Source organism: Ciconia boyciana, chromosome 4, assembly GCF_034638445.1.
Source record: "Ciconia boyciana chromosome 4, ASM3463844v1, whole genome shotgun sequence".
Lineage (NCBI taxonomy): Eukaryota > Metazoa > Chordata > Aves > Ciconiiformes > Ciconiidae > Ciconia > Ciconia boyciana.
Window position 1 is genome coordinate 44,421,378 of NC_132937.1, and position 25,966 is coordinate 44,447,343.

General features: G+C 40.1%; 1 protein-coding gene across 1 annotated transcript in view; it reads left to right on the forward strand.

The window, feature by feature from the left end:
- The first annotated feature begins 1,854 nt into the window (after positions 1-1,854).
- Positions 1,855-25,966, forward strand: part of ANKRD31 (ankyrin repeat domain 31) — a 72,428-nt gene continuing 48,316 nt past the window's right edge. The window contains exons 1-10 of the mRNA XM_072859687.1: positions 1,855-1,958; positions 2,863-2,918; positions 4,677-4,756; positions 7,859-7,905; positions 8,546-8,640; positions 9,656-9,696; positions 17,224-17,877; positions 21,161-21,438; positions 21,765-21,892; positions 24,512-24,691. Coding sequence (XP_072715788.1) covers positions 1,855-1,958; positions 2,863-2,918; positions 4,677-4,756; positions 7,859-7,905; positions 8,546-8,640; positions 9,656-9,696; positions 17,224-17,877; positions 21,161-21,438; positions 21,765-21,892; positions 24,512-24,691 — 1,663 coding nt within the window. The remainder of the gene's footprint in view (positions 1,959-2,862; positions 2,919-4,676; positions 4,757-7,858; positions 7,906-8,545; positions 8,641-9,655; positions 9,697-17,223; positions 17,878-21,160; positions 21,439-21,764; positions 21,893-24,511; positions 24,692-25,966) is intronic.

Here is a 25,966-nt window from a genome sequence, read left to right on the forward strand (position 1 = left end):
CATCAAGTTTTCGCATCTGTAGCTCTCGCGGTAGCCTGCCCGCAGCCCAGCCTGGATGCGCTTCACCAAGGCGTTAAGAAATGGCGTAATAATTCACAGCTCTCCTGCTTGTGGAAAGCAGCGGTGCGCCCAACATTGAGAAGAAAATGCAGTATCTTTGTGGCTTTTGGCCAAGAGGAAATGCTATTTTTACTCATGAAGCACGGGAGGCTCCTCATTCTTGTTGGGCACTGAGTCAGGTGCGACACACTGTTCTTGGTTGCACTACATCGCTCGAGTTCTGCATGGCCATTTTGTGCTTCTGGGTCTCAGCTGGCAGGCTAATGTGTTTAAATACAAACAAAGCATAATCTGCAAGGATTTTGCTGCGGATGACCTACACTCTGGCCCTTCTGAACTGCTTCTTGGATGCGCCATTTCCTTTAGAAAAATTTCTAGTAGCTCCACATGATACTGTTCTGTGAAGCATTAATGTGATTCTCAAAAAAGGATATGCTGATGAAAAGGTTTCCTAAGAACTCCACCCAAAGTGGTTGTTGTCAATGACGAAATCATTCATGCCAGCTCAGTCTTTTAACATATAAATACACTTTTCATTCTCATCTTCAATGTGATACTTATAAATCCTAATAACTTACTACCATGTATCCATCTTCCCGACAGCTTATTTTTTAACACTCATGTTTTCTCACCTTTATTACCTGAAAAGAGTAAAGTGTTACCAGCGAGATTTCTGGAGTCATTTGATAATATGCACAGCAATTACTATAATTGCATACAGATATGACTACGTCAAAGCAAAATAGCAATTTATACACAGTTGCAACAATTATGTATAATTGATAAGTAATTTAAAATGACCTTTAGTACCTTGCTGTTTTCCATACTTTTTCCATAGCAATGCGTGATGAATATGACTTGGCAAGTACTAAAAATGCTAATCTTATCATCATGTTCAGTGGGAGCAGGAGTCACTACAATGATTTGGAATTTGCAGTCTGTGCAAGTATATGACATCACACTTTCTGCCATCAAGTTTTCGCATCTGTAGGTCTCATAGTGGCCTGCCCGCAGTCCAGCTTCACACTGACAGAGGCCACGGGAGCAGCGCTGTCCCTGCTGCTGCAGAGACGTAAGGCAAAGCTGAGGCAGAAGGGGTCTACCTGAGGAAAACGTTGCTGCGATTAACAGATGATCGCTGGGTTATGTACACGAGTGCTACTGCAAATACTGTGAAAATAGTGGCAACTAATAATTTGGTTATCTCAAACACGTTCCTACTCTTGAACACATGAACCTATTCATTGTGCTCAGGACAGCAGATGAAGTTAGCTGCTTGAACGTGGCCATGGAAGTACACAAATCAGTAAAAGGGAGCAATTTTAGATGACAGGTGGGTTGGTACGATTATGTTAAGCGCTTTGTGGCTCTGCTGAATGATGCGTGTGACAGGGGGAAAACCAGGAACCCAACGCTAGTGAGGAGGCACAAACCCCTGCCTAAGGTGTGGGGATGGCATGGCCGCCCCAAGCAGGCCAAGGCCAGGCATGCTGAGGGAGACTCACCCCAAAGGCACTGAAGGGAGAGCTGCCTTTAACTTCTACCACCAGCCACTCCAATCTTGCCCGTGCTCGAGGGGCTGCGCTTGTTGAGGACGGGCCCTCCTCTCCCGCTCTGCCTCTCCCTAACCCCTGTCCCGGCTGGCCGATGCCACCCGAAGCGGAACGAGGCGCCGCAGGGCTCAGGCATCCCACAAGATGGCCGCCGCCGCTGAGGGGAGCCGCGCGGCACGCTGGGGAGAGAGGCGGCCGCCGGCGCCGCTTGGGGGGGGGAGAGAAGGGGGGCGACGGCGCCATGGCGGAGCGGGGTGGCGGAGGGGAGAGCGATAGCGACGAGACCGCCGTGGAGGGCTCTGTGACGGAGAGTGATGTGGAGGAAGAGGAGTTCCGTAGGAGGAAGTGGTAACGCGGTGTTGTTCTGAGCTGCGCGTACCTGTGCCAGCGCGGCGGCAGGTGTGGCGCAGGGAGAAGCGAGCCCGCTGTGGCAGGCTGAGGGGCCGCTCCCGGGCCGCCCTGAGGAGAGGCGGGCCGCTGCCCCCGGCCTGCCCAGCTCAGGGTTTGATCTCAGGAAAACAGCCACACACCGGAGCCATCCCTTCCTGCATCTGGCATACCGGAGTGCAAAACAGCTCTTCTCGATTATTTAATAAATGTGTATTTTTAGGGGTTTTTAAATCTTTTTTTAGTTTTTTTTTCTCTGTTCAGACCAGTTTTCTATGCCCTTAGACTCAGTAGTTCTCAGCTCTGCAAATGGCCGCATTTATTTTACACACACCTTGTGGGCCTCCAAGTTTGTGCCTCTGGACCCTCCTGAATAACATTTTAGTCCGTGAAGGTAAAACGTACCAGAACCCAACTCAGAGATAATAAAGAGAACACTATTACATATGGTTGCTGCTGATGTTATTTCTCCACAGCTTTAACTTGATACCATTTTCATGACATTATCTCTTGTATCCTTTAAGACATGGCAAAGAATTGAAGCTACCAGGCAGCTGTACTTGTTTGTACTGGTTTTGTGGCCCAGTATTGCTTGGAAATATGTAAAGCAGTGGTGTACCTCCCTACCTAAGACTTTCTATGCAAAGTGTCAGGTATATTGTCACAGGTTGGGGGTCCTTTACTGTTGGTGTTAGTGTTACAGGTGTGCTCGCCCAGCCTGTGGTTAGCAATGTCCCAACAGCAGAGGCTAAGATGGGTGCCCTCAGCTGCCCTCAACTGCCCTTTGAGTTTCTAGGACTAAAAAGCAGAGCATACAACAGTTTAATGGCTGCCTTTTTTTTTTTTTTTTTTCCCCCCAAAGGTTGCCTTTTCTTAATAAGGACATGGCTTTAACAACTGAAATAAGAATTAATGAAGGTAGGACAGGTTCTTTTTTCAGTCTGTGTTGTTTTTTTCTATGAACTGTTGCTGCGGATGTTGCCTGAGTCTGTGTTATTTAAAATTAAGTGTTGCATGAAGTTCATTCTTATGAACTGTATGTGCTGTCTTATTATATCCATAGTTTTAGCTTGTATTTTAGAAGAGTGTTCAGCACATTTTTAATATTTGAAAAATAGGTTTGCTCTTAATTTCAACATTCTTCCTGTGTACTATAACTGAGAATGCCTGGCTTGGGAAGTGTTTTAACTATATATAGGAGTATCCTTTTTATTTAGATGTGTGTATTGTGTTTGAGCAGAATAAAATAAATTGAATCTAAACACATAATTGGCATATAAATGGAATCTATACACATAATAGTCATATGTCACTGTAGTTGCATCTAGTATTTAAAAAAAATCTTTAATATTTTTAATATATCTGTTATCTTTAAATTTAACATACAAAATTTGGGTAGGGATGTCTAAGTGCATTATGTTAAGTGTATTATTAAATTATTTTAAACATAAATGCATGCATGCTCATTTAAAGCCTTAAAATCTTCCCTAATAACTCCCTTAGAGCAGGTTGCATGAGCAAGCATGTTGTAGTTACGCAATAGTTTTACTGGTACCTCCTTGGCATTTTTATATAATCCATTTGACTTGCACCCTGTACGTATTATTCCCGCAATAGAGACTGCCTATTCTTTAAGTGACGCAAGGTGTTCTTAGTGTTATTCCAGATTTTTTTTTGTTTGTCTTTTTGCCAATTTGAAGACCTGAGTGGACTATCATTTTTTATCAGCCTGCTCTGAGTTAATATAAATCTTATCTACAGCCCATTGAAATCTGCAAAAACTTTTCCTATGGCTGTGGTTTCCTGATGCTGAACGTTTCATGGCTGCTCAGTAGTTTTGCCTGAGGAGAGAAGCATCATCCCATTTTGAACTTACCTGTGGTTATCCACTGGAATTAAAACTTGGCAACATTCAACATACATGGTTTAAGGCATGTTTATTTGACTCATTGTTCAGTTTGTGGAGTGAGGATTTGTCTGAGGGTTGGCTGGGGGTTTTTTGTCTCTTTAAATGTAATAGATTATGATATTTTTAGCATTCTGCCTGCAGCATTTTATATTTGGTAAGTTGGAATCGGTATTTCATTATTCATGTATTTGCATACTTGTATAGTAGCAATTTGGTGATGAGATACATCACATAAAGATTAATTCGATGGGTATTTTTTTAATGTCAGTAACAACATTTTAGTTTTGAAACCTAAGGGTCCAACCTTAAGGGTTTCTTCTCATTTTTTTTTCCCAGAGAGAAGTTCTTCCTTTGCATAGTCATTAAAGAAAGTATTCCATATAGGAGTACAAATATTTTTAGTCAAATGCATCGGGCAGCTTACCAAAATTGCAGTTGTTAGTTTAAAAAATAAGAGGGAAGAGTTAATCTCCAATATGAATTCAGGGAGCATTCTAGAACACTAAGTGAAATAAATTCTCCTCCCCCCCCCCCGCCCCCCCGGTTTTATTAATTTCTGACCTCTCCTATATTGCAGTTTCAAAATCTATTTAGATAGACTGTTTGACCACTTAAGTCCATTGCGTATCAGAAGCTCTGATACATATACCTCAATTATAGAGTTATGTAGAAATTTATGGAGTTATGGAAAGTTATGTAGAAATTAAGGCAATCAAAACTTCCTTTAATTACTGTATTTTTCCTCTGTTGGCTTGTTTTTTCCCTAGGAGGTCCCTCTCCAGAAATCTGTTTTATACAGAAATTTTATGATCACACATATAATCAGAAGGAAGAACAGGTAAATCCAGTAGCTATAGAAATGATACATCTCCTGCTACACATATCTAACTGTTAATTATTAATAAACTCACTGGGCCTCCCATTCTTTATGTGCAAAACAGCCTGGTGGCTTGCAGCTGAAAAGAATTTTATGGCAAGACAGTTGTCATGTGTGTAGCACATTCTCTCCAGGAATATATCAGACTCTCTTCCCTGGGATTTCATGAGGGTATAACCTTTCAAATTTGAGGAACAAGCTCATCACAAAGATGAAGAAGTCGTGGAGCACGAACTTTTTAGTATGTTCCCTTCAGGAGCTGAAAGATCTGGGTTAATCCCATCTGGGTTAACCATGCCAGAATACACCCTTGGTTACTTATTATGAGATTAGCTATGATCCAATGACTGGACAATTGTTTCTTTAAAAAATAAAGAGATAATAATCTGAAATGCAGAATGAAATGTCTGCTTTCCTGATGATGGGGTAATTATTCTACTCAATGGATAATTCTGCATTCCATAATCTACTAATTAGCCTACCTTTTAATATATTTGCCACAGTTGGTAGGTAGCCCATAAACTTCTGTTCAGTTGAGCAGCTTTCCACCTGCATATGACACTCTTATGAAACAATTAGAAACAAACAGGTATTGTATTGAGATTGTTTCAAAACCTGTGACTGTTATACTGTCTTTAGCACTGTGGATTCACCACTCCAAAGACCGCTATCTGTGTATACTTATTCCAGTATAAGAGGGTTTTTTAAAAGAACTAAACTGCTTCCTAGATGACAAAAACTACATCGAAAAAAGACACTCCTTCTACTGAAGTGACTGTTTTTACAGAGCATTACAGAATTGCAGATAAATTTGTCTCAACTGACAGTGCAGGAAACAGTGAACAAAATCGAAAAGATGCTCTTATTTCAAAGGCTTTCCTCCATAAGTTTATTTTTCTGCTTGCATGTCCCAGGGTTGTCTTGACTGAAGTTTATCACAGTTTATAAGGACTGAGGGAATGAGGAAAGTGCCCATTTACTCTCTCCCTTTCTCCTCTGGGAGCTGATCTGACTATCCGCTGCCTGACATAAGTCATGTAAGAAAGTAGATTGCACCAGTGTGGCTCTTCAACCACTCTGAGAGCCAACATGGAATGTGCTTACATAGAAGCTTTCCTTCTACTGTGTCCTCAGCAATGATCTTCTGTGAATACAGCATCTTGATGCAATGTGATATGAGGGTTGTGCAGCCCGGAGTGCCTGTGAATTTTTTCAGGAAATGTAACAACTGTTCCATTTATTCCAGAGAGTCTTGGCTTTCTTTGTACTTCAGGTGGGTTGGGGAAGGCTTGGGATATGCAGTCCTATCTTTGATTCTATCATGTAAGAGATTGTAAGTAAGATTTTTCTTCCACCAGACTTTGGTAGGATTTTGTAGGATTCAAGTTCTTTCCAACTGACAATTCAGGTTGTTTCCATTATCTGTTAACACCCTATTCCATGGCTTGTTCAGGCAGGCCTCATGATGGTGAGTTTGTGCTTTCACCTTTTTCAGGCTTTTTTTTCTTGCCAAGTTTGGTGAAGTGCACCTAAAGTTGTTAGGTGGCGCTTAGCGGCTTTTAAGCATTAGTCCTTTTTTGGAACACATCCAGAGTCCCCTCAGATAGTTGGCTGTATAAATAAGTGCTGAAATGAGAAAAATCAGTTGAGTTTTGCAGGAATTTCCTTACCAAAAGCAAGAGGGCAGGACAAAAGGCTGTTCCCACTACTTGCAGTCAGTGGCGACAAGTACTATTTGTGTAACTTTTATGATTTGAGAAGACCTTTCAACCGATCAACAATACACTGATTTTGCTTAGAACCTAAGTTTTTAGCAGACAAAATAGCTCCTCCTTCTTCTGAGATACAGTGGTAGTTCATTGAGCTTTAAGGATCTGCTGGAGCAATGTTAGCCAGTCAAAGAGATTTAGTAGTTGTTCTGCTATCCTACACACCTCGCTTGGTCTCTGGATAATGTTCTGTGTAAATACCCAGGCTGATTCGTACGAAGGGTGTATTTAGGAAAGTCAGTAACTTTCTGCTGACTATCCCATTGCCATATTTTGGAACCTACATCAGTCAATAATTGTTGCACAAATTGTTTCTAAAGAATCTGTTCTGTTCCAGGGAGCCTTTTAGCAGTCCTTCCTCCTGGGCAATCTCCACCTGTTGCTCTTAAGGGCATGGCTAAAATGGTTGTTCTTACTGTGTTGCTAATACCTTGTGCAAGCCAAGATGTACTTTCCCAGAGTTTTCCTAGTGCTGTGAATGTTATCCACTGTATGTCCATGATTTGTTTAAAACTGTAGCCAGTATGCTGATAGTCCACTAGTAATCCGCAGTCTTCAGCTCATCTGGAAGAGAACCGTTCTGCAGTTCACTTGCCTATCTTAATCATTCCTAGGTTGCCTTAGACTTTACATAAAGGCTCCTTTTTCCATACTAGGGGAGATCTCTCCCTTACCTATGGTCAGAGGCACAAAAAGCGGATCCAGGCTCCTTTTACAGAAGAGTTTGAATTTGGCTCCTGCTCTCACATTAGCTCTTTCTTTACCAACATGCCCTTTCCTGTGTCTGCATGTTGCAGCCCTGCCACTTAGAGCTTGCCTATGTGCAGGTCTTGTCAGCTAAGTTTCTTAGTTCTGCCTTCTCCAGGGAAATTGAGAGTTGTATACTAAACTCCACAGCCTCTGGAGCAGCACCCTGTCTTATTTAATGAAAAGAGGGACTTGTTACAGAACAAGATTAAAACTGGGAGTTGAAATAAAAATACCTTGTGTTTTGGTCTTTTGGTGTATAAAATACCTGAAGTTTAAAGCCATTGTGTCTTGCATTGGTATGTTTTCCTGTGCAAGGTGAGTGTTGTCTTTCATAGTCTTGATTTATTTTTCAACATTTTTCTCAAATAGCACAAATTAAAAAAATATTTAAGTGGAATGGCTTTTGTATCTTATTAGTAATGTATGTAAAGATAGGATCTAAAAATTCTGTTTCCTGACTCAATTGCAGAAAGAAGAAGATAAGCTTGTAAAAAAGCTGAGAAAATAAATAATGAAGTACTTTGTGTACCAACTTGTTAATTTTTTTTTTCAGATACCTCAAGAGACATATGCATCTGACCAGTCTCAGTCTCTACTGCAGTGAGTATAATACCTCACACAGGAACTCCAGTGAGGCATACTGTAATTAAACAATTCCATTATACCTCCATTTGTATGTTATTTTGTTCTCGGTGTTCTGTCGTGAAGCAGTTTTCTTGTTTGCTTAGTGGAGGATCAATATTTATGTCAGAGGTAATTCTGTGTCCAATATGGGTCAAAATGTACCTGTATTTGTTTTTATTGATGAGATTACTGTTAATGCTATAAGGGCCTAAGCAACAGGAATGACAGTAAACTACTCAGGAAAAACCATTAGGCAAATAAACAAAAATTTGTAATAATGTTAGACCTTCTTTTCTTAGAACCTATGGGAGGATTTCAGTAGAAGATGGATTTATAACAGAAATACAGAAAGAAGTAATAAAAAATAGGAAGGGCCATTTTTTCTCTTAATGAATGTACAAACATAGCTAGCTCCACTTAAGAAATCTGGAAGTCTTAGTTAATGCATGTCCTTGTAAAGAGAAGTATGCCTTCAAAATAACTGCAGTTTTTCCCACAAATAATTGTAAGTACAAAACTGCATAAATAAACTCAAAGTACTGTAGGAATTTTCTTAAGCTGAGCAGATTACAATTATTTCTGAATAAGAACTTTCTATTGTATTATTTAATTCTAGGGGTTGGATAAAGTGTCCATCACTTACTGAAAGTATTTCTAAGCCTGGTTTTTCACTAAATGCTGCAGTAGAGGAACAGCAAAATAATTCTGTAGGTATGTCATATTTTGTACAAAACTGCAAGTTGCTCTAGCTGTGGCAAAATCATTTGAGAAGCTGAAGATGAGTATCCATGTAGGTTTATTTAGAATCTGACTATATGTGGCCTTTACAACAGCTGGTTAGTTTTCATAGTTGTCTTGGACTACAAGTTACTTTTTTGTAAGTATTCTATTAGGATTGTTTGAAGAAATAACTGTTTTCCCAAGCCAGTGGTACATTTCCAGCTTAAAATTATTACATTGCTGTGAAATTTTCTGACAGCAGTTACAAGCCACATGATACTCAAGTGCCATATGGATGTGTAAGGTAAGCACGGATGTAACAGTCATTGAGGGTTCCTACATGCTTCTTACTAACATATCCAAGCATCAAAGGCATCTGTAAGAACAGAAAAACAAAAATACTACAGGTCATTCCCCAGGTCTGTCTGTCACCTGCTGCTACTTCAGTTGTACTTCTGTTCCTCTGTGCTTCTAGCAGTGCAGGACTGCCCCATCTGTTTTACTGTCTCCTTGTTTGGGCTAATTTTTGCTAAGCCAATAGAAAACCATTCACTTTATTTCTGATGAGGAAATTCCCAGGGAGTCACATGAATGTCAAAACACAGTGATGGGAGCAGGGTGGTTGCGACCAGCCCTTTTCAGAGGCAGTAAATTATTGGATTGTTTTAGCTGTATTGTCTAATTGCATTGTAATTACAGAGGGCAGGGGATAGGTCTCACCCTGTGGAATGGGCGGCAATTCTATCTGCTGATAGTCTTTGGAAACACAGGCCTCTAAACCACAGTTAAGAAATGTGACAAAATAGCCCTGGAATATAATTTGGTGACTAACAGAGCCTAACTAGAAACCTTATTGTCAGTTCCGCTTAGGGAACATGACTATAGTAATTTTTAAGGTTTGAAACTTCAGCCTTAATCAGGAAGTGAGGCCATTTTATTAGAGATGATGACAACTTTCAGAAGTGGAAAGTACAAATAAAATATTTGTTTACTCTCCTAAATTTAGATATCAAATTGAATGGATTTCAGAAAGATTCAGAAGAAAAGGTTAGTGTATTTTTACACCTGAATGTATATAAAATATCATTTAATTTAATTAGCATTAGAGAATATTTTACTGAAGAATACCTTGTTCTTTCATTTTAAAAAGCAGGTACATAGCTGTTGAAACTGACACTGAGCACATTAGGTGAAAACAACTTAAGAGCTAACCTTTATTTTCTGCCTTTTGGGTAGGAACTGCAGTTACTAAGCTTGTAGGATGCAAGGGTAGAAGCATAGCAGTAACAGTGAAGTAGGAAAAACATCACCATGACACAGAATCTAAAAGGGCTGTTACTTAAGCTAAAGTAATGGAGACTTTCAGTACCTTAAAACATGTTTTCCACCAATGAAAGTTGTGGGAGAGGCATTAGGAAGTTCTTTGAGGAGGAACAGAGTATCTGTAACTGTCCTTCTGTTTGGGAGTAATGACTTGTGGCCAAGAATAGGTAGTACCAGTCTCTGATACATCTCTTTGGTAATCCTAAAGCTGCTTATGAGTGACAGGTTTCACTGCTGATGAGGTAAAAGTGAGGGAATAGCTTTGGAGCTACCTTTTCCATTTGTTAGCTCCTTTCTCAGCAATACTGAATCGGGGATGATTCCACTCCAGTGTGAGGCTGTCCACTTGGGTGTTGCAAGGTACTGCCCGTTTTCTTTGCCATGTGTTTCTGCTGCTTCCTTTGGGCCAACACTAGCGCTTGTTTGACTCCCAGCATGAAGCAAGTTTGGGGGAACAACTGTCAGATGCTGTTCAATTTTTTTTAGTTGGCTTAGTTTTCAGCCAGGTTATTTTTTTCAATTCAGCTCCCCAGAAGATTAGGTAAGTGCCAGTGCAGCACAAGAGAGGATGTAGAAACGCACAGCTGAAGGCAAGTGGAAGGACAAGGACTGTACCAACACTTATTTAGATAAGCTTAATGCAATCTCAATGTTACAAGCGTAGCTCACAAATAATACTGATTATTTTAGTAATTATCTGCTTGCAAGCACTGCTTTTGCACATAAAAGAAGGAAAACCTTGCAACGAAGAAGGAATTCACTGACAGCTTCCAGAAAACACAGTAGCAAAAACTCAACAATATATCCATGTGAACCATCCAACCCAGAAATATCTTGAGCAAGAGTTGAAGGTTCTGCAACCACTGACATAAACATCCAGTGGTCAAATGTTCCCTTGATTCCTCTCCACTTCCCCTCTCCCCTTGTCCTTTCCAGCACTCCCTCCATTTGTGATTTGCAGTCAGTGAAGTCCAAGCAGCAGTGAAGGACTTGAGCAGATTTCTCTTCAGTCAGCAGAGGAAGTGCTGGCAGCATTTCATGAAGGAGTTCTTGGCCTTTGCCTCTGTATTGTCTGTCTGTATGCTGTCATCTGCAACCGTGATGGTACTTACGTCTGCTCTGCTGCCTCTGCATTGTTATCTCCTTCTGTTACCCCTCTGAGGCACAATGCCCTCTTTGTGCTTTTTGATTTCTAGTCTCAGTTCATCCCTGACCAGTTCATTGCTTTCAGGTCTATGTATGCTGGACGAAGAAACTGTCATTGAAATTTGCTCTGTTGCTGTTTCTGCAGCAAAAAGTAACTTATTACCAACTCCTATTGCAATGTCATGGACAGTTTTGAGGATTTCTGCAGCGCTAGTGATATCAACTGCATGGGTCCTAGAGAAGCAAGAGGATCTTACTGGGTACATGTAATGCTTGCTGCCATTTGCAGCTTCTTAGGAAACCTCACATTAACTTACAGCACGATACCAGTTCCAGTATTTCTTCTCTGACATTCCATTGTGGAGCAATATACAGCAATATACAGTGTAATTATCTGCTGAAATAACCTGCTTAATGCAGGGACCATAGCATTATGACTGTTCCATCTAGTCCCATAGATTTGTACCTATAAATAAAAAGTTAGAATTCTGTATAAATCAATTTTACTTTCTTTTTTCAGGGAGCCTGATTAAGGTTAATGTTGGGGAAAAAACAGTACTTGCTGAAATTCACCAAAGACAAATTTGAGACCAGTATGGCAAACTATTCATGTCTTGTAGCAAATACAATTGGTTATGTGGTTAAGTATCCCTTGTCTCAGAACAAAGGAAAAAAATGAAATCCTGTAGGCTATTCCTTTTGAAAAATATACAACTACCAATATACAGCTATAATACCAAGTTTATTAAATTAAACATTCTGATTGTACGGAGTTAGTTAAATAGAACAAAATCAAAATGCCTTGAAACAACGATTACCTGTGATTAATAGCCTCTGGAGAATATGCAGATAGAGTGCATTGAGAATATCTCCAGAGAGTATATTTTAGGAGCCTGGAGTCAGAAGGTTGGGATTAATCACTGCAGTGAATTATGCTTTTTGCATATTGGGTGATGTTGGCACTGGCAAGATCTGAGTGCTGCAGGAAGACCTCTTGTGAGAGGAACCAATGGCCATCACAGGTTCTGTGTACTGATTTGAAGAAAGGGCAGGACAGACACCTTGACAACCAGCAGTGAGTCACTGGGCATGTTAGTTTTGTGTATCTATTCCTGAAAATACAAGAGATATTAATTAATTAACATAATATCTGCATAGAAGTCGTGACACCATAAAATGTGTCTTACTGGGTTTTCTTGATTTTGAGACGTAACAGCTCTGTTTTCTGTTGTGGTTAGTCTGTTAATAGTGGGACCAATACTGTTCAACGTCTGCATTAATGGCCTGGAAAATGGAACAGAATGCACCCTCAGCAAGTTCAGAGATGGTACTGGGAGGAGTGGCTGGATCACCAGATAGTTGTGTTGCCATTCAGAGGGACCTGTACATGTTGGAGAACTGAGCAGAGAGGAATGTCATGAAGTTCAACAAGGGGAAATACAAAGTCCTGCATCTGGGGAGGAATAACCTCAGGCATCAGTACATGCTGGGGACCAACTGGCTGGAAAGTAGCTCTGCAGAGAAGGACCTGGAGATCCTGGTGGACAATAAGCTGGCCACAAGCCAGCAATACACCCTTGTGACAAAGAAGGCGAACAGTATCATGGGCTGCATTAGGAATAGTGTTGCCAGCAAGTCGAGGGAGGTGATCTTCTACTCAGAACTGGTAAGGCTACCTCTGGAATACTGTGTCCGGTTCTGGGTCCTCAGTACATGAAAGATACAGACACAGTGGAGCGAGTCCAGCACAGGGCCACAAAGATGATTAAAGGACTGGTGCATCTGGTTCTGTAAGGCCTTTGACATGGTCCCCCACAACATCGTTCTCTTTAAATTGAAGAGATATGGATTTGATGGATGGACTGTTCAGTGGATGTGGAATTGATTGGATGGTCACATCCAGAGAGTAGTGGTCAACAGCTCAATGTCCAGGTGGAGATCAGTGATGAGTGGTGTCCCTCAGGGGTCCATACTGGGACCAGTACTGTTTAATATCTTCATCAATCACATAGACAGTGGGATCGAGAGCACCCTCAGCAGGCATGCAGATGACACCAAACTGAGTGGTGCAGTTGACACGCCTGAGGGATGGGATACCATCCAGAGGGACCTGGACAGGTTCAAGAAGTGGGCCCATGTGAACCTCATGAGATTCCACAAGGCCAAGGGCAAAGTCCTGCACCTGGGTCAGGGCAGCCCCCAGTATGAATACAGGCTGGGGGATGAAGGATTGAGAGCAGCCCTGCAGAGAAGGACTTGGAGGTACTGGTGGATCAAAAACTGGACATGAGCCAGCAATGTGCGCTTGCAGCCCGGAAAGGCAACTGTATACTGGGCTGCTTCAAAAGAAGCATGGCCAGCAGGTCGAGGGAGGTGATTCTGCCCCTCTATTGTGCTTTGGTGAGACTCCACCTGGAGTCCTGCGTCCAGCTCTGGAGTCCTCAGCACAGGAGAGACATGGACCTGTTGGAGTGGGTCCGGAGGAGGGCCACAAAAATGATCCAAGGGCTGGAACAGCTCTCCTGTGAGGACAGGCTGAGAGAGTTGGGTTTGTTCAGCCTGGAGAAGAGAAGGCTCCAGGGAGACCTTATAGTGGCCTTTCAATGCTTCAAGGGGGCTTATAAGAAGGATGGGGATAAACTTTTTAGTAGGACCTGTTGCAATAGGACAAGGAGTACTGTCTTGAAACTAAAAGAGGGTAGATGTTGACTAGATAGAATAATTTTTTTATGATGAGTGTAGTGAAACACTGAAACAGGTTTCCCAGAGAGGTGGTAGATGCCCCACCCCTGGAAGCATTCAAGGTCAGGTTGGATGGGGCTGTGAGCAACCTGATCTAGTTGAAGATGTTCCTGCTCTTTGCAGGAGGACTGGACTAGATGACCTTTAAAGGTCCCTTCCAACTCAAACCATTCTATGATTCTACGGTCTTTCGTATGAGGACAGGCTGAGAGAGCTAGGACTGGTCAACGTGGAGAAGAGAAGGCTCGGGAGTATCTTACCAATGTGTATGTACACCTGACAGGAAGGAATGAAGATGGGGGAGCCAGACTTCTCAGTAGTGCCCACTGATAGGACAAGAGGCAACAGATACAAATTAAAAAGAAATAAATCCCATCTGAACACAAAAACCCACTTTTTAACTGTGAGGGTAGTCTGACACTGGAACAGGTTTCCCAGAGAGGTTGTGCATTCTCCACCTGTGGAGATACTCAGAACCTGGCTAGACATTGTCCTGGGAAACCTGGTGCAGCTGACACTGCTTGAGCAGCGAGGTTGAACTAGATGATCTCAAGAGGCCCCTTCTAACCTCAACTGTTCTGTCATTCTCTGTGCATCCCTCATGTCCCAGTATATTGCAGTAATCTTCATCTCAGCATTCTCACGAAAACTGGTAATGTTGATCTTTCTGAAGCCTTAACTCTTTTATAGTGATTCTGTTACATGTGTGTATTGAAAAGCTGAGCTTCTCTGCTGTTGTTTGACTCCGAGCTAGCAGATACGGGAGTCCATTTAACATTTCCACTCTACCCTTATTATTTATGCTTCAGTATTAGTCCAGTTTTATCTTGTAACATTTGCAAGCCACAATCTGTGATGCCAAATAGCCACCAATTTCTCAATAACATTTTAATTGTTCTCAAACACGTGGAAGAAGAATCCTTGCATGTCAAGATTTACCAAGGTGATGTGAATGTACTGCCATCTCTTGGAACTTACAGGCTAGATTTAAGCTTGGTCATGTAGTGCATAGGGAGAGGTAGACATCTAAGGCTCGACTAAGCCTGGCTCGCTCACTGACCTTTGGTGCATTGAGTTTGTTAACATACAGTTTTTATATCCATGGCCAAGGAGTTGGTTTTTTTAGATGAGACCTCTGCTTGACTTCCGTGTCCACCTGCTTCCTCTGGTGTGAGGTTATGAATCAGCCGAGGCTGGAGTTGACCATGGCCATGCTCAGCTGTTACCCAGTGCGTGCTTACTGTGTAAGATGGAGAGACGAGATTCTGGGCTGATGCTATAACGTCAGCAGGATTTGTGCCTGGATTAAGGAGCACCTTGATTTGGATTTGTACTGGGAATAATTGAGACATGAGGATAGTGGGATTTAAATCAAGGCTTTCAAAGTAGTGTGCTCATGCTCAGTGGAAGAGATTCACAGATGGCATGAGGTGGTTGGCATTCAAACCCTAAAAAGAACTAACAGCCTTATGCCAACGAGATACCTGTTTCTCTTTGGCATTCTTACATAGGAATCGATGTTTTAAATGAGTTGCTTGAAGCATAGCTCTTCTGGTGGAGAATGGACCTGAACCTGTGTTTACCACAATGTTGATATTTTACTGCTGAGCTACTGACTGAGGGGGAATCCTGCTCCTCCTTTAAGTTAAACTTATGTGTATTCAGACCATATTTACCAGACTGGGATCCACAGGAGAGAGAACTCCCTGTTTTGGTTCAGTTCCCAGCTGGCTCAGCCTTGCTCCTTCAGCAGCTCCTCTGTTCCTTTTCAACAGACAATTGGAGGAAGGTAGAGGGACCTTAGGCACTGGGGTTTTAAGTACTTTTATGGATAAGTGGCAGCTGAGGATGGGTTTTAGGGAGGGAAAGTTTTGACTTTTATTATGTTCTGAAGATTTTAATTACTTCTAGAGCAAGTCCCACAGGATTTTGCCAACAGAAATAAGTGTTAAAGAAATTTAGGCACCTGTAGTTGGATGGGGGTTTTGTGAACACCATCATATTTAAGTGTTGGATTTCAGTTGGCATTTGGGTTTTTAGGATCTTACAAAATAAGTCATTTATGCCTGCCTGATCCTTCTCCATTAATATAAATGTAAGTTTCACCTGCCCTTCAACAGATGCACCAAGCCTTTTTCTTAGGAAATTTGTAATATATGTACAGGCTGTTCATCCCACAGTTCTTCAGGTACAGAAAGTTATGTCAGTGGGTTTTTTCCCCAGTTGTTTGAAGTCTGCACAAATTGGAGAAGTGGTCTAAAAAGAAACTGTAATTCAGTACAGCAAAGTAAGAAGTAGTCAGTACTTAAAAAGGAACAATTAGCTGCACAGGTACAAGATAGGAAACAGCAGACTGGGGAATAATTTTTCAACAAAGAGTCAAGGATTTATAATGGCTTACAAACTGAACTTGAGTCAATGCTGTCAGATTTCTGCCCTTTCTGTTTTATTGTGTGTGACCTTTATCAAAATTATGTTACCAGTGGTTAAAGGATTCTTGCACTGCCCAGTATTGCCACTTGCTGGCAGCAAGAATCTGAAAATGTATTGAAAGAGATTTTGTTAAGATCCAGTATTACTAAGCAACAGCACTATTATAGGCAAATGTTATATAGAAAATATATGTTTTAGGTCTGCTGAGGCATCTGATTTTCTCCTGCAGAAGCATTTGAAACAGGGATAGGAAAAAAAAATGAAAAAGCTATTAATTGGTATAAAAATGGGTGCATCTATTGAAAGTGGTTCAAAGTGATTAGAAAAACAGTAGCTGTATTACTTTTCCAAGAACAGTTATGGTTTTGTGGGTCTGTACTCAGTGTGGAAACGCAAATGTGCAGCCTCCAAACATACTCCTAAGGTTTTGAACAGAAGCTTGTGAGGCACAAATGCTCCATACCTGTGTGGGATCCATATAAACACATAATCAAAACTAATCTATTGTGTTTTACTAACTATGCTTTTTATATTATTATGAATATGTTAACTTTCATTATTTCTGTGCGACAGAAATTTTTAATTCCTTTCTTTTAAAGCCTTTCAACACCGTCAGGTCATTGGCAATGGTATAATATCTTTGACTTTATAACAGATTAAGACTTTTTTACTCTGGATTTTCACTGCTAGGGAATTCAACAGCTGAAGTACTCTGCTTTTGAAACTGAGACCTCAGTCTAACCCCTGTTAAGAAGTTGTATGAGTTCTTAGGGAAGGCTTTGAGTCTTGTAGTTTATGCAATAATTGTGAATAAAATGTATATATATATGGATGACTTTGAAAGTGAATGTTAGTTACATGCTTTTTAGAGAGAGTTCTTCCATTCCTTTTTGTAAACAATTTTTTTTTTTTAATGTTTAGATTTTACAGAAATTCAGTAATGAAGATCTCTCTCCAGAAATAAGCCTCTGTCTAGATGCCCTTCTGGAGGATATAATAATGGTTCCAAAGGAACAGGCACCACAAGATATATCTCCGCGTGTTTTAGAAGATTGCCAGAGAACCTGCATGACCATTATTGACACGGATAATAGAGTAAAAGAACACTCTGCTAATAATGATACAGATCTTTCACTGACATCCCCAGGGAAGATTTTCATGGAAGCATTCACTGAACAGAGTATAGAGACTGGTGAATTTGAAATCAGTGATTTGTTGAGATCCTTCAGTGATTCTGAGGGTCTTAAAATGATAAACCCATTGCCCGACAAGTTAGAGTGTCAGGGCCATGCCTTTTCTATTGATCCATCAGCAGATGAGAGCAGTGATGCCCTGCCAGTACAGCTTGTGACAGCTCTGAATGCCTTGTCAGGATCTGTAGTACAGCCTGTCACTCCTGTAGTGCCAAATGAGAGACAGCTTAACACTGAGGAAGAGCAGTTAAATTCAGAACCCAGTATTCCCCAGTTAGATAATGACTGTACACAAATAACAAACATGATTAAGCCTCAACTTGCTACAATTCAGGTGGAAGAAATAAAAGCCTTAACAGGATCTAACTTGCAGAGGACAACAAATGAGCAAGTATATACACAGTTTAATTAGTATTTGAAAATTTGTGTTTCTCATAAAATATTTTATAGAATAGTCAAATTACTTGGAGATGTGAATCTTAGTAAAGAATAAACTGGCATCAGTAATTTACATGCTTAATACATTTAAATTATTTTGTTTTAAAAGTCCAGTAGTGTTTTTCTGTTTTGATATATCCATGGTATGAAAATGGCTGAGCTTGCTGGGATGGGAAATCCTAGCAAAGTTAATTCAGTGACTGACATGGAAATCTAGAATCAGCACTGCAGTTTCAAAAACTCCTGGTCTCCCTATACGTCTTCTGTGTCTTGCATTCTTTCCAAGGAAAGTTCCAAAACACTATTCTGTTATTTCATTGTATCGCACTGGCATATACCTGCCAGTTCCAACTCTAGGTGCCTACCCCATCTGCTTCTGGTTTTTCTCCAGACTGTAGTATGCTGTTTTCTGCTATCGTAGTTCTCACTGCTGTAGCATACAAATGCTTTGCAAGTATTACAAAAGGAATTACAGCTATGTCTTTCCTGTAGACTAGAAAGATTACTTATGGGCATTTTTTACACATGGAGTTAGAAGTGCATTTACTTTGTTTTGTGTTGTTTATGTTCATGTCCTCCCCTGAAGGAGCCAGTATGTATGGATACAGCATGTGATCCTTCTTTCTGTTTTCTTCTCTTACCCTGTGCTGTTCTCTCCACAGTGTTATGTCCTGTGCTATAAAGGCGATCTGAAATAGGTCATTTGTATTCAACAACATGAATGCAAAAATCTGGAGAGGAACGTGAAGAGAAAGCAGTGCTGTAGTCTCTTCCTGTTTAGATTATAATAAGGGAAAGAGAAGGACACATAAACATATGTTTATGCTATAGAGTGTAGTGGACATCCCTGGTAAAGGTGGAATCAGATTCTCTGCTCTGTCTTGTCTTTGAATAATCTGGAGATTATTCTGCAAATCAATGATAGGCCACATATAACTATCTATTTAAGGTGGTTTTACAGCCACTTTGCTTCCCCACAATGGCATAAAGCATCCAAAGACTATGAGTTAATTCCGTCTTTTGCTGGTAGTATTAACTGAATATAACAGTATGTAATAAAATGTGTCACAAAGGTAGCTGATTTAAAGGTGCCAAAAGGTCTCTCAGAACCATAGTAACTTAGAAAGTTCTTTCAGTGAAGTGTTGATTTCTGAAATTTGTAGCACAGCTGTGTGAAGCTTAATGTATAGATGTACTCAATATTGCTGTTAAGATTGTGAAGCAGGGTCCTGTGGGAATGGGGATCTATCACCTCTTGTCGATTAATAATTGATTTTAGCTTTTTTTGTGCCTCCATCTGCTGTTCTTGAAGGCAGAAAGTAGGGAGGCAATTTAATGAGGAAAAAACCCCAGTTAATTTTTTAGTAACTGTTGCACTCTAACAGTATATTGTTCACCTTGGTCTTTTCTCATCCTTGTTTCTTCAGAGTATCCTTGTTGTGGTGAAACAAGTACCAGAAAGAGGAGGGCCTGTACTGTCCTGTAGATGCAATCAGGATGCTGAATAACCCATTTATTTTAATATGTGGTCCCTTATAAAGCAAGTGGCTTTTTTTTCTCTTTGAAGTGTTTTCTTCTTCTTTAACCCTCCTCCCATGGCAGATGTGATGCCATGGAAAGTACTGCATTGATAGTTTTGTAAACTGAAACATCTGGTTTCCCCAACTGCCATGTTAACGTGCATCATCTCTTGACCGGGAAAGACCACTTCTAGGAATGTAATTCACCTCTTCAGTAGCCTCTCTGCTGAATATGTAAATTAAAAAAATTAATCGTCAAATCCTCCATTTCTATCTGTGTCCCAAGAGAGGACTAAAAAGTTCTCCCACATCACTGTGAAAGAATTTGTATGCATATGTGCTGAGGGTGTGTCCTAAGAGCTTTCAGCATTACTCAAGTCTGTAATAAGCTAATGAGCACCCAGGTTTCAGCAACTTGAGTGATACTCAGCAGCACGTCACACTCACTTAACTAAAACAGTGAATGAACTCAAGTAACTCAAATTAACTGCCATGTGATGCCATATCTTTAGGGTGGGATTTCTCTCCCTTACTGTTAGAGATAAGCCTCAAAGAAGAGCAGCGAAGCTGGTGAAGGGTCTAGAGAGCAAGTCCCATGAGGTGCTGCTGAGGGAACTGGGGTTGTTTAGCCTGGAGAAAAGGAGGCTGAGGGGAGACCTTACTGCTCTCTACAACTACCCGAAAGGAGGCTGTAGTGAGGGGAGTGTCGGTCTCTTCTCCCAGGTAACAAGTGATAGCACGAGAGGAAGTGGCCTCAAGTTGCGCCAGGGGAGGTTTAGATTGGATATTAGGAAAAATTTCTTCATGGAAGGGGTTATCAAGCATTGGAACAGGGTGCCCAGGGAAGTGGTTGGGTCACCATCCCTGGGGGTATTGAAAAGACGTGTAGATGTGGCACTTAGGGACATGGTTTAGTGGTGGACTTGGCAGTGTTAGGTTAACAGTTGGACTTGATGATCTTAAAGGTCTTTTCCAGCGTAAATGATTCTGTGATTTTATACACCAATCATTTAGGTTCCCCTCTGCACAACGTAGAACAAAGTGAATTGCCATCATCTATGAAAGTAGCTCTTCATCTAACCAATGGTAGGGGTAGCAAGGATGCCTAATGTCATCTAGGTGCCTGGGTTTTAGTTGGCTGAAGGTCAGTGAAGTGAATCTCATCTGTGGTGGCTGTAGTTCAGGGATGGTATGTCTTTAGAAATAACTTCTCAGCTGAGAGTTACTGAACTGCAGGTGAAACATGGTTCTTGATCTTGTGCACATTTCTAGGCTTGTGCAAGAGTGAGATAAGATGGTCTAGCTTAAGACATCTCAGCCATCACTTTATTTTTTAGGACAGGAGCTCACGTCCATAGGAGACTGAAATGAAGCTGTTAAGTCATTTCATATGTGCAACCAAACAACTTTCAGATAATAACAACTTTTGTTCACTGTCAGCCAGTCTAGATTAAGTTGTGATTCTGAGTATCCTAATTCCCTTGGCTAATTCTGCCAGAGGCATGTGGTGTGGTGTACTACTTTAGGCGTGCTTCTCCTCTGGCAGCCTCTGTCTCTCGTATCTGTAGAATTCCAGTTACTCACTTAATCAACCCCTCCATTGTCTGTGAGCACACATATAATTTATAACACAATGTTCTTGGAGCTCTTATATATACAGCCCTTGTTTTAATTGCATGCTTACCAGTTGCTTGTAATATTTCTTTTTTGTCACAGCCTGTGGGAGATCAGCAGAGAGAGAAGGAAGTAATTTCAGATTACTGGGGTGCCACCTCTAGTGAAAAGCAGACTGGTGAGGGAAGTTCACATTCAATGGAAGCTGCAGCACGTGCAGAAACAGCCCAGACAACATCAAGGAAAGCAATGCAGTTAAGAGAGACCTCCTCAAGAAAGTGCAGAGATCATGTTTCCAGTCATCGCCAAATACTAGAAGAGACTCAGGAGAGGATGTCTCACAGTGGCAAGACAACAAAAAACAAAGCTAAGGATTTTAAGTATGACAAAATCATGCATAATATTCTTAAATTCTTTTTTTTTAAATTAATGTAATTAATACAATGTATACAGAGTATCATTCCTCATGTGAATGACTTTAAATGATCAAAAGGTAAAGGTTTTACCTTTTATTTAAAGATCTGGAAGTTAGTTTCTCTCCTGATTTACTCTTTACTGAGTAGTGCCTGATTTAGCCTATATACTTGCATGCTATTACAGACTTCCTTTTAAAATGAAATATATTGACATTCTTAGCTCTACTATAAACATCAATTTATATAGAGAATAGAATATTTTTGTTGATTCTAAGCAAATCTCTTGTCAGTAAAATTCAGAAATCTACTTCCAAAGACAAGCAGGATCTAGAAACCAACATATGCCAAGAAATAACTCTGAATGAGGATAGAAAAGCTAAGCAGAGAAGAAGGAGCAAGAGAATTGAAAACAAACTGAGTAAGATATTCTCTGATGTTTATTATACAGATTATTTTTTTTTTAACAACTATACTGAATCAAATATAATTCCTAACCTTTCCAATATATTGTGATGTATTTCTTAAAAAGGTGGTATAAACATTCATTTTAATAATGAAAATTATTGATAATTTCCCTCACTTGTTTAAACCTACATATTAGCAACCTAACATTCGACTTCTTTGCATAAACTCCTTAAGAATCATGAGAATTTTTTCAGGATGCAATTTTTGTCATCGTGTTATGTATGAAAAAATTATGGTGTATTCTGAAAAGCAGAAGAAAAATGCTTTCATGCAGAGTGAAATTGTAGATCCTGATATGCATTTATATATCCTTCTATAATCTAGTATTCTGTGTGCAGCATCATTCTGAGGGCAGTGCCATCCCCAAGAACTGACCTATACAAACCAGTTTATTCTATTTTGAATGCCTGCTGTTGTTATCCTATCTGTTTTAAATATAGGATTATAGGGCCTTCACTACCGCAGTCACGGAGCGCTCTTTGAAGTATTTTTCCTTGCAACGTGCTTTGCCAGAAAGATTGCCATTTTTCATCCTTTGAAGATGCATGCAGAGAAATTCTTTGCCTCACAGAGGAAGCATTTAGGAGAATAAGAATTTCCTCACTTAAGTGCTCACTCCAGCACCTTTAAGATTAAGATCTTAAAAAAGTTTTTGTTTAAGCCCACTCAGTCTGGATTTATCTATGCACCTACAATCATTTAAACAGCTTACAAAGTTTGGAAGTATTTGAACTGTAACAGCTACGTTATAGATCTTACAAAATATGAATCATTCTACCTCCAATTAACAAACCTTCTCTTTTGCAGGGTTTTAATTATTCCTAGTGGAAGCATTGTTTTTATGAGATTCAAAGTTGTATGAGTAACTGCTCTTCTATTTCAAATTGACTTACTAGTTTCCACTCAGAAAACAAACTGTTGATTTTTTAGCATGATTTCTGCAGAAGGAGTTGCACTGCCTATAGAGGTAGCTTCATGTTAATCCAATCTAGCAAGTTTACCTCCCTTTTGCATCAGACCTAGCAATCAAGAGTCTGTGAGTCATCTTAGTTTGGTAATTCACTGAGAAAACAGCCCCACAAAAAGTTTCAGTTTGGATCAGCAAGTATCATTTGTTTTGCACAAGGTCAGACACAAGGAAGGGGCTAGGGAAGGTAAGGTAGAAGTGGTGGGAAATAGGTCCTCTTGAAGTAACAAGTTAAATTGGGTTAAGTATAACATAAAACTGCGCCTTATTCTGTGTATGTGTGGTTTAATGCCTCCTGAACTGCTTGGCTAGTTTAGACCAGCTTTGAGTAGGCACTGCAGTACCTTAAATGATTAAGGTCTTGCAAGGCTGGAGAGGTAGAGGGGAGGGACTGTCCGTGTGCTCAGCTGAGGGAAGGTCCTCGGTAAACCCATACCTGTTAGATTCTAAAAATCTACACAGAGTCAAGAACTTAAGAAGATTGGGAATTAGTCTGAGCTCACAGTGTATCACCATGTACAAAACGGAAGAGACATCAGGCTTTGTGAGTTACAGCTCTAGAACTGTGTTTTAAGGTCATACTTAAAATGTCTATTTTTGACACCCAGGTGGAGTTTTAGGGCCAGTGAGCCACATCTGCTACAGCTTGTGGAGAGGAGCAGTGTATATAGCCTGCTGTCCCAAGGTTTTTCATTAGTAGATCAGTTAATGGCCCAGGTCATGCATTTTGCTTTCCTGCAGGCGATCCTCCTGCCCTTTCCTTCCTCCCTTCTTTCTTCCCTCCCTGTTTTTCAGAAGAGACATTAGCTAGGGTGCACTTCTCCACAGTATGAAGGGATGCTGGGATGGCAGTGCTGGGGAAATACAGAACAGCTCATCTATGTGTTGGAAATCATTTCACCCAAGCTGAAAACTGTAATGAGTGCGTAATGGGACATAGCATCTGTTTTGTAAAATAATAAACTAAAAATTAAAAATAGTATCTTTTACACTTTATTTTTTACATTTAGGCCTCATATTCCCAAACAACTGTTCACCTTTTGCTCATTGCAGAAATGTCTGAGCTGGTTGTGAAGTAATGGGGAGAAGTAATCTGAGGGAGCTGATCTCAATCACTATCTTAGTGTAAATACTCCTTGCTCACGAAGTTTAGGTTTTTAAAACATAAATGAGTATAAAAGAACTGCTCATAAATTTGACTTTTAAGAAAAGACATATTATTGAATAACTGACTGGGTATTGAAATGCTCATCTTGTAATGAATTGTAACCTAGAATAGCAGTTTTACCATCCAGTGGGAAACAATGCACTTTGCAAAAATGTCATTAAAAAGGAAAAAGTCTAAACTTAACACACTTTTACAAAGTCATTTTCCTGTGTGTTGAATTTCAGTTGGAGTTTTGTTATGGAATTCACTATGGCATCTTTTATTGCATGGTATTATTGTTTAATTGGTAATGTATTTTTTGAGATACTTGTTTCTATGAGATTGAATGAGCATTTTTTCTACAGAAAGCTTATTTACTAACTGTAATGCAAAGTGAAGCCAAAATAAGAGAGGAAAGATATTTTTCTGTTACACACATCTTTTACATTATTTTTCAGGACAAGAAGCCTTTTGTAGGAATTCTGTAAATCCTGCTTGCCCCATTTCACTTTCAACAGTCAATAGGAGGAATATTTATGGTGAGACCTTACTGCATAGAGCTGTTTCTGATCAGGATGTAAACCTTGTACGTAACATAAGAAAAGCTGGTGGAAATGTAAATGTTCAGGATTATGCTGGTAAGTTGCAATTGTGTTAAAATACTGTTTTCAAAACAAATATCTACCTATAACTAATAAAAGTGCATATTACGAGTTTGTGCAGTGGACAAGACTGTAGGTTTGTCAGTAGATTATTAAATTTTTATTGCTTTAACTTGGTAATTGTCATGAGAAAATATATAGACCTATGTATAAAAGTATATTAAAAAAGAAAATTTTGCGGAAAAAGTAAGCACTTAAAAAATTACGAAGTGATGCAATTAAGTTTACTTAGCCTTAATTCAACAATCCTGTGTATGTTTATCACAAAACAGTCCCTTAATTAAATAATCAATGCAATGTTTTTTTAAGATTTTTTTTTTGGTCCATTTCAGTGGCCAGCTTGAGACACCAAGATTTGGATTTTCCAGTTTAATTTTTCAGGGACTGTGGTTTTGCCCCTTGCATCTTAAAGGAAGTTGTAGTTTCATAATTAAGCACTGCTTTGATTTTGTGAAGTCGTGAGTACTTGGTATTTTGCATTTTTACTTCATCTTGGGCACCAAAAAAAAAGAATGACAAGTAGTGGCCATCTGTGAATGTTTTGACTGAAGCAATTCACCTTATGGAGCTTCATGTGTGATACTCTGTGTCAAAGACATTGCCACACCCTAATGTATCAATTAGTTGTTTCAAATGTAAGACTGTTCCTTATTTTGCAGTTCCCTGTCTCATCCATTAGGCTCTGATAAACTTTCATAACAAAGAGAAAATGGTTTCACAGACAGCTGGCTCATTTGGTAGAAAAATTTGATTCATTCTTACAACTGTTTCCATCCTGTGCTGTGGCTAGGATTTCACAACTGTTCTGCGGGAACAAAAAAAAATGTGTTCTGCAGTTAAAGGCTGTTGCATAATGTAGGCATATAACAGACCAAAATTAAGGTAGAAATTCTCTGTCTTCTGGAATATATTGAGAGATAGATTAGGTTAACAGCAAATTTCACTTTTACAGCATAGGACTCTGGCATTTGAGCTAACAGTGACTCGTAATGTGTGTTAACTTGTGCTAGAGGTAAATGAGAAAATATTTTGTAGATGGGTTTCAAAGCCACCCGCTGACAACAGAGAAATATTGATAGTGTGGGTTCAGCTGCAGTCTCTGTGGGCAAGTGTACTAAAATGCACTGGTTCCAGTTTTTGGCCTCACAGCTGCTTCCTTTTTCTGCCTTTGCACATTTCGCCAGGCCACTGTTTCTTCACCCCCCAGACTCTGGCTGCCATTTTTTGGTGCAAAAGGAGCACAATTGCACA